The sequence below is a fragment of the Bos grunniens genome, chromosome 3, assembly GCF_055505025.1.
Source record: "Bos grunniens cultivar Pamir isolate PY7600 chromosome 3, Bosgru_T2T1.0, whole genome shotgun sequence".
Taxonomy (NCBI): domain Eukaryota; kingdom Metazoa; phylum Chordata; class Mammalia; order Artiodactyla; family Bovidae; genus Bos; species Bos grunniens.
This window is the reverse complement of record NC_141167.1, coordinates 121,647,663-121,657,106: the sequence shown is the minus strand read 5'-3', so window position 1 is coordinate 121,657,106 and position 9,444 is coordinate 121,647,663. Positions and strand designations below refer to the sequence as shown.

The window sequence follows — 9,444 nt, the reverse complement described above, 5'->3', positions numbered from 1 at the left end:
GCAGCACTTTCACAGCATCATCTTTCAGGATTTGGAATAGCTCAACTGAATTCTATCACCTCCACTAGCTTTGTTTGTAGTGATGCTTCCTAAGGCCCATTTGACTTCATATTCCAAAATGGTGTATTTACATATAACCTACACATATCTTCCCATACACTTTAAGTCATCTCTAAATACTTATAATATGTAAAGGCTATGTAGATAGTTTTAAGTACAACGTAAATGCTACGTAAATAGCTGGCAGGTACACAACAAATTCAAGGTTTGCTTTTTGGAAATTCTTTTTCAGTATTTTTGATCCATGGTTGGCTGTATCTGCAGATGTCGAACCAGCAGAGGGCTGACTGAGTATCTTCTTCATTATTGTGATCCCTATATCTAGCACCATATAGGACATATAGTACTTGAAATGGAATGATACATTACCACAAACATTTATAGCATGGTACTTTCCTGGTGATCTAGTGGTTAAGACTCTGCCTTGCATTGCGGGAGCCACAGACAGGTTTGATCCCTGGTCGGGAAACTGAGACCTCACAGGTCTTAGAGCTACTAAGGCCACATGCCACAGCTACTAAAGCCCACACACTCCGAAGCCCAAGTGCCACAGAACTAAGACCCAATGCAGTCAAATAAATAAATATTTTTAAAATATATATATAAAGCACAAACAAGAAAGATACACCAAACCATTTTTAATTAAGTTTCAAGAAAAATCAAATCAAATGAAATAGCAAAACACAGATCGGCAATTACTTATTGTTTATTCTCCTCTTACAAAAAGACACTTGGAACAATAAATATAAAATGGTATTGGTCTTGTTAAGCAATGGGCAAATACAAGTTTTCTTGGTATTCTCCAAGGAATAAGCTAGTGAGGTTTTTATAAGTTTATCCATTCACCTCATCCTACCCACCTCCCACCCTCTATAAAAAGATTAATTCTACAATTTTTAATAATGGATTCTCAAAATAAGTAATCTAAGACTTATTTTGTGACTAAGATATCTGAATTAAGTTAAAAATATATGTATAATATGTTGTTACCCAGAAACCTCAACTAATTCAACTCATGAATATTCTTATGCTTTCCATTTTTTATAATTTTTATAGCTAAAGAGTCTGTTCTATTCAAATCTGCATGGCAAATAAACAGAAAGCAGAGTACAAAACATACAGTTTTCTGTCCTCGGAGTAAACACTAAGTACAGATATATTTAATATACAGTGAGTATGTCATGTGTTTTCTTATAGCCAAAAAAATCCTGATTCTTTTACACCTTGAAGATTGATGAAGCAGAACACAAATACACAAATTATCTGTGACTAAATTTAGCTAATAAAATAAGCAAAAAAAAAATACACACAACACTACACCACAGTCTGAGCAATGATGAATATCCAATTGTATTTGTTTCACTAAAATTTATCTTCAGGCCAATACCTGAAGAGTTTTTCTAATACTTAAAATTAAATATTCTTCTTTAATGACTTATGCATCAAGTGGAAATATGTACAATAGACATTTCAAACTAGAAAAAGTGGGGGGGAGGGTAATTCTTTTCCCCTGCCCTATAAATAAAATATTTTTAAAAATCCATTTAAAATAATTTCTTACTTGGTGCTTTATAACTACTTTCTACTTTATGGAGATCATTTAGAAAGGCAAAAAAGAATATAAAATATTTAAATGTCATCAAAATAACCAAATGGATTTTTAATTTACCTCTGTGTACTTTCCATACTACTGAGGTTTTGTCCTAATTAATTACACTTTCCTGGATCCCCTGTAATGTTAAAAACATGAATCTTAAAAAAAACGAAAAACTGGCTTTCAGACTTTAAAATAAGCCTCCTCGTCCTTCACAGCTATCCTTCAAATATTTTAAGCAGAAAATTAATCTGATTGTTTTAGGGTTTGATGTAATGTTTGCTTAAAATAATCCACTTTAATTCAAACTTTTTAGGACTAATATCAAACTCAATATCCAATGGAAGATGGAAGTAAAATACATGTCAGTACAAACAGTAACAAATACAGAAAAAGCACCTAAAGATGGAAGGAGACAGCTCTGACACCCTAGCTGTTAGTGGCAAACCACGTTCATGTGTTTTCATTGACATAACACCTTACGTTATCCAAAAATATAGTTTATTTGGTTCTGTATCTTTCTTTAAACTTCAAAAGCCAATTTAAAATTTAAGGGGTAATTTTTTTTTTTTTTAATTCCTGGGCACAGATCAATTTCCTAGGAGGTAAAAAACAAGGTAAAGAGCCACTAAACTGTATCAATGTGCATGATTAGGAATCCAATGAAAGCCACAAGGTGCAATGATTGAGTGATTTAAAACAACTTCTCCTCATGGTAGAAGATAGCGTTTCATGATAGATGCAGGTTGTGCTCACTCCTTCAGAGACATACACACATCACCTTCTTCTTAGTGAGACTCTGCTTCATTACAATTTAGAAATCTGAACTTAATTCCAGAGAATATAAATTCCTGGAATATGAATTTGAAGACAGGGTACAAACAGCAGTTGAGTGGAATCTGCCTGCAACAATCCTTTATTTTTTCTTTTCCTTTAAGGTTACAGAAAGTCTGTACATAGACAAGGCAATTAATTCTCAAAATAAAAATACCCCCCTCCAAATAGCCAATCAGATTCCACAGTAAGTATATGTTATAACACATTCTATTCCACAGGTGTACATTCTTTTGAGTCTGCAGGGTTAGGATCAATTCTTTCTGGAAATATTAGCTTCTCACAAACTGCCTCCTTTATCGGTAAATACTGTGATATTTCATTAGGTTCCGTGAAGAGGGAAGGTGAAACATGCTAGGAAATACATAAATCATATTAGTATATATGAAGTTACTACAATGATAATTTTGGAAATGCTTTGGTTCAAGCATTCCTAAAGCATGGCAATTTTAAAATGAGGTACTATATACATATATATATATATATTTATATATATAAGGAACATCATTAGATACTCCTAATAATATCTCTTGTTACTGACTCATTTAGTCTGTTACTAGAGGGTTTCCTCAAAAATCATAGGGAGATGTCTTTTATAATGCACCATTAAATGTTCTAAGAATTCAATACATCTTATTCCAATTCCCTTTTCCTGTTACTTTTGTATCCTGAAAGCACCAGTCTTCAGTTAGATGCCAACATGTAGTCTCCAATAGACTCTAAGTAACTTTTCTAACTCATATATTCTATTTGGTTGGCCGAAAGGTTTATTCAGATTTTTCCATAATATCTTAACAACAAAACTCAAACAAACCTTTTGGCCAACCCAATACATACAGATAGAAATAAGCACTAAGGGTGAATTTAAAAATATCAACTTAGCAGGAAGGTATCACTTGTTTTAAACAAGCCATTATTAACTCCTATAGACTTGCAGAAGCCCTTTACAAACTCCAGGGGAGCAAAAAAAGGAGGGGGGTATTATGTCCCCCAAAATAAGTACTGGAAAGAACATCCTATTGCAGGTCCACCACGAACCAGTTGTAAGAGCTACAGTAAGTCACACCTCTGGCTCTCAGTCTTTCCAGAATACAAGCGGAAACTGGGTTGGATGATGACTAATATACCTAACAACTCTAACTGTAATTGAGGTGACTACCAGAAAAAAAACACTTCAGCAGGATTTACCTACCTATTAGGTAAATGAATGGATTTAGGGATACAGGTTTGGTAGATGGGTGGGACATGGGAGGATACCATACCTAAAGTAAAACATTAAAACTTAACTTTTAAAAATTGATATTTAAATACTGTACCATTAAATTAGCAATTTTGCTCTCTCGTGATGTATATTCTCGTAACATGTAGGTCTTGTCAGCCTATATTTAAAAATAAAAAATCGCAATAAATTTATTTATATTGATTTACAAAATCCTTTCTATTAAATAGAATTGCCTGCATTTAAGAACAGATTGTAAAAGTAGCATTAAGTCTGATGAGACCATCTAATTCTACAGTGAGATAACTAATTCAAGAATTCTGAATTATTAATTCCAATCTATATAAACTACAGTAATATCAGATATATATATGTGAACATATTTAATAATTGTCATGTAAGAGAAACATAAGCAAAGGTTTTACTCTGAAAGAAAATGTATATATTTGTAATGAAATATGTAAGAGATTTAAATATCATGTCAAGTTTAGAACCACACCTTTTCCTTAAGTTATACTAGCATCTACCTACATAACTGTGGCTACCCTTATATTCAAAAAAAAAAAAAAAAGCTTAAACAAGTTTTATTCTTTCCTATTTCTAAAAATTTGTTAAATTGCTTATTTATAGTCACTTTTTCTATACTTCAATTTTCCCATTTAAAACGTTTTAAAGGGAGGTTTTAGAAAGCAATTTATTACAATTTGGTTTTTGGTAAAACATTATTTAATAAGAGAAAAAAATCACAAGATTACATTCCCTGAAAGTTTCAATCTTCTATATCAACAAAAAGATTGATGCTCATTGTAAAAAAAATCAAATAATATAAACATAAGAGTATAAATAATCAATAATCACAACTTCTATAGATAACACTATCCTCAACATTTAGAAATCTCTACAGAAAATCTTATATTCATACTTGCACCTTAAAAGTCAATATCAATTTGTACATCTCTTCAAATCAACCACTAATTCTAATGGTTATATATTTTCTACTATATGAATTGTAAAAAATTAAAAATAGAAACCTCAATTAAATACAGTTTGGAGACTAAAATGGGAAGCTCTCACATCCTGCAACCATAGCAAAGCCCAACAAAAAAAAGAAAGACTCCTCTTAGTTTCTGGCAAGGAATCATCCAATGGAAAACCATGGACTCTGTTTCCTACAGCCCTCCCACCTTCCTTTTCCAGTCTATACAAGTATTCTCCTTCCCTTGCCATGCAGGGACTTGCACATGGCTCACCATGGTTACAGATCCCAAACTGCAATTTTCTGCTGATCCTGAATAAATCCAATTTTGCTGGAGAAATATCTGGCAGTCTATTTGTTGCAGGTTAACAGGATATGAATGGCCATTTAATCAATACTCATTCAATGGTTATTAAAGCACTTTCCTTCTTTCCTTTGGGGCTTCCCTGGTAGCTCAGACGGTAAAGCGTCTGACTAGAATGCCAGAGGCCCGGGTTCGATCCCTGGGTCGGGAAGATCCCCTGAAGAAGGAAATGGCAACCCACTCCAGTATTCTTGCCTGGAAGATCCTTGAACTGTTACAAACAATAGCATTTCCATGAATACATATATATATATACACACACACACAACACACAACTCTATACATCTGCCTAATTAAAATTTGTGGGTTACTGTATATAAGAATCTTTTTGAGGATAAACCCTGAAAAGAAATCAACATTTCTGAGCTAAAGTGCAAGCATTTCTAAAAATGCAAATTTCATTTTTTTCTGAGGGAGTAAAATATAGCCTATTTTTACTACTTTGCTATCACTTTTGAAAAGAAAAAGATCCAGGAACTTTCCTGGTGATCTAGTTGTTAAGACTCCAAGCTTCTACCACTGAAGGTAGCCAGGGTGGGGGTTTCAATCCTTGGTTGGGGAGCTATCCCAGAGGCCACACAGTGTGGCCGTAAAAAAAAAAAAAAAAAAAAGGAAAATACCAATCCAATTCTATCTTACTGGGTTCAAATCCCAGTTCTGCCACCTGTTACTTGTATGAAAAAAAGTGAAAGTCACATTCGACTCTTTGCAACCCCATGGACTGTATAGTCCGTGGAATTCTCCAGGCCAGAATACTGGAGTGGGTAGCCTTTCCCTTCTCCAGGGGATCTTCCCAACCCAGGGATGGAACCCAGGTCTCCCACATCGCAGGCAGATTCTTTACCAGCTGAGCCACAAGGGAAGCCCAAGTATACAGGAGTGGGTAGCCTATCCCTTCTCCAGCGGATCTTCTCAACCCACGAATAGAACTGGGGTCTCTGCATTGGACATGGATTCTTTACCAACTGAGCTATCAGAGAAGCCCTATTAATTGTATAACAGGCAATTTAGTTAATTTCTCTTTGCCTTAGTTGCCTCAGCTATAAAGCAGAGATAATAATATTTATTTTATAGGATTGTTAGAAAAGTTAACTATTACTACAACTACCATGACTGATACTGATACTGATACTCTTCTCTCATTTGTCATTCTGGTGGTCTCTTCTTTTATTTATCATTCTGTATGATCACAAATCTGATGTCAAAAATTCGTTAAAAAAGGATAGGCTGCTGTAAGCTACTAGAAGAATTTTTATTACTCAATTAAGCCTCCCTATACTTTCTTCACTTATTTTTTAAGAATCTTGTAGGTTAACAATTCCTTGAAATAGAACACAGAATTTCCAAGCATTAAAACAACTATTAAAATGATGGGATGACACAAATTTCTGGAGGCTATGTGATTAATATTTCTAATATCAGGACATCACATAAACAACACATACTATTAAAAAAAAGTAAGAGTTAAGGGATAGTTTTCTTAAACAGAGTAAATACAGTTCTTTTAAAAAAGCATTAGGCTCCCCTTAATGGAAATGTCTTTTAGAAAAACATTTTCAGCTACTAGAACTTTTGGAAAAGAAGCTGTAATGTTTTGATAACTGTGCAGTCAACAGTGAATGTGAAACACTCAATCTTAAAGGTTAGATGGATAACCATATAATATAAAGCACTGCTGAATTTCAAACTCTCAGACTGACAATGTAACAACATGAACAAGCCCAATATTAACTAGTATATTCACTAAAGAAGAAGAGATACCTCATGGTAAAGTCTTGTGTCATTCATTCTAATAAGGACCCCATCAATTCTCAAGAAAAATCGCAGCAGCAAGAAAAAGCTAGAAGGCATTACTCTCTGGAAAAGAAAAAAGTATATCAATATTTTAATGAAAATTAAATATTTTATTAATTTGCTAAAAGAAAAAAAATTTTAAGGCATAAAATCTCTCAACTAGAGGTTCTTTGCCCTAGTTCCAACCAAAGCTGAAAACCTGTTTTTTTATTATGTAACATAACATAAACAGCTTCCTATAATAGAAAAATATTTTTTCTAGGTCAAAAATAATGAGGTTAAACACTTAAAACATACCTAAATAATATGAAAATTATAATGTACACTATAAAAAAATTGACACTTATAGTAAATGTCAATATCAGTAATATAAAAATGAGAAAACAACCTAGTTCTTTGTTGCTACTCATCTTTCATTAACTGTACATAAAGACAGAAGGCCTTTAATGGTATGGTCTAATTCAACGCAACCAATTGAGTATTTACTATTTTATACCGCCAAGGTCTGGTTTATGAGATCATTATAATATGTTCTTAACATCTTTGACCTGTGTCACATCTATACATTTCTGTTTTCCAGTATTACCACCGAAGAAAGTCAGAATAAGTGGAGTGTGGGTCCTGGTGTCAGGAAGGGAGAGGATGGATAGGGTGTGGGGTCTTCAGGTCTTTAAACCTCATAGGAATGCTGTCAGAAACAAGGTTACCTTTGTTTCTCCCCTTCAATCTACAACCTGCAAAACATCCACAACTCAGCAGAAGTATATCTGTGCCCAACTCAATAGGTCACTGGGGAATTCCACGTATCTATACATCTATTGGAGAAGGCAATGGCAACCCACTCCAGTACTCTTGCCTGGAAAATCCCACGGGCGGAGGAGCCTGGTGGGCTGCCGTCCATGGGGTCGCACAGGGTCAGACACGACTGAAGCAACTTAGCAGCAGCAGCAGCTGCATTCATCTACTGGTGGGTGTACTGGAACATATGAAAGAGGCAGAACCAAAGGAACAGTGGAGTCCGTGCCTGCAATCCCAGCCTTATGTACGGCTGAGTCCACAGCTTCAGAAACCCCAGCAGCACGGGAAGCAGCACACATGACTTTGGTGTCCTGAATATGGGAGCACCTGTGGGCACAGGCAACTGGGAAGCAGTAGCAGTGGGGCCTAGGACTCTGTCCCTCCAGCGGCTGACATACCCAAAGACCTGCCCCACAGTCTGCAATGGCACAGCCCAAGACACTTACAACACCCAACATGGTGGAGGTGACTGTACAACCCTGCTCCCCTCCAATTATCATCCTCCTCCCAGAGCAGAGCCTATGTCTCAGGGGATCCCAGACACGAGGGAAAGCCCACCATCCCCATGACACAGCAGCTCCAACAGAAGCAAAGCAGTAGCTAATCCAGAGGCACAAGAAGAGCCAAAGAAGGCACAGAGCCATACCTCTTACAAAGCACAGAAAGCGCCAATTCTCAAATATAACAGAAGAAGCACAGCCAAGAGAAACCGAAACCTGTGCTACAGTGTCACCTGAAAGTGAAAGGGAAGGCGCTCAGTCGTGTCCGACTCTGTGCGACCCCATGGACTGTAGCCCACCAAGCTCCTCTGTCCATGGGATTTTCCAGGCAAGAATACTGGAGTGGGTTACCATTTCCTTCTCCAGAAGATCTTCCCGACATAGGGATTGAACCCAGGTCTCTTGCATTATAGGCAGACACTTTACCATCTGAGCCACCAGGGAAGTCAAGAGGGACAGAAGTCAATAGTGCCACCTAACAGACAACAAAAGAAAGCACTCTCACTTTTAACCTGTTATTTAAATGCACCAGCAGAGGAGCACTTCATCAAGCACCATGAAGAACCATAGTAATACTAAACCACAAAAAGAAAACGACAAATCTCCAGAAACCAAACTTAAAGTCACAGAATATTTCAATCTAACTGATAGAGAATTCAAAGTAGCTATTGTGAAAAAACTTAATGAGATTTAAGAAAACTCAGAGGAGGAACCTTTAACATGGCAGAGGAATAGGACAGGGAGATGACCTTCTCCCCCACAAATATATCAAAAAACTCATCTGCACGTGGAACAGTTCCCACAGAACATCTTCTGAATGCGGACAGAGAACCCCAGAGTTTCAGAAAGGCAAACCAATCTCCTCAGAAAGTAGGGCAAAAGATAAAAACAAAAAGGGAGACAAAGGAGTTCCGGGCGAGGACCTGAGCCCCTGGGAGGGAGTTATGAAGGAGGAAAAGTTTCTGCACACTAGGAAACCCCCTCACAGGTGGGGTCAGGGGGAAGCTTCAGAACCTCAGAGGGGAACACAGCAAGCCAGGTGCTCTGAAGGCAAACTGGAGAAAATTCACCATAGAGATTGCACTGGTTGGCACTTCCCAGCCAAGAAGCAGCTCACACTCGCATCTCCCAGCATTTGAGTAGGGGCTGGGTGCAGAGGCTCAGCCCTTGGGGCTTGGTCCTCAGGGAAAGGATCAGGGTTGACTGCCATGAAGATACTCTGGGGGCACTAACATGACACGGCAGAGGCAGACCTGGGAAAATGCCAGAGAAGCAAAAGATCATTCCCATGGGAAGACTAATGCT

The 9,444-nt window shown here is 36.7% G+C and overlaps 1 protein-coding gene across 4 annotated transcripts in view; it reads right to left on the bottom strand.

Annotated features, from left to right (window-relative positions):
* Positions 1–750: 750 nt before the first annotated feature.
* Positions 751–9,444, bottom strand: part of TIPRL (TOR signaling pathway regulator) — a 71,617-nt gene continuing 62,923 nt past the window's right edge. For all 4 annotated transcript variants that reach the window (XM_086394002.1, XM_086394001.1, XM_086393999.1 and 1 more), the window contains 3 exons: positions 6,809–6,904; positions 3,805–3,867; positions 751–2,842 (listed from right to left, as the gene is read on the bottom strand). In XM_086394002.1, coding sequence (XP_086250128.1) covers positions 2,699–2,842; positions 3,805–3,867; positions 6,809–6,904 — 303 coding nt within the window. In that variant the 3' untranslated portion in view covers positions 751–2,698. The remainder of the gene's footprint in view (positions 2,843–3,804; positions 3,868–6,808; positions 6,905–9,444) is intronic.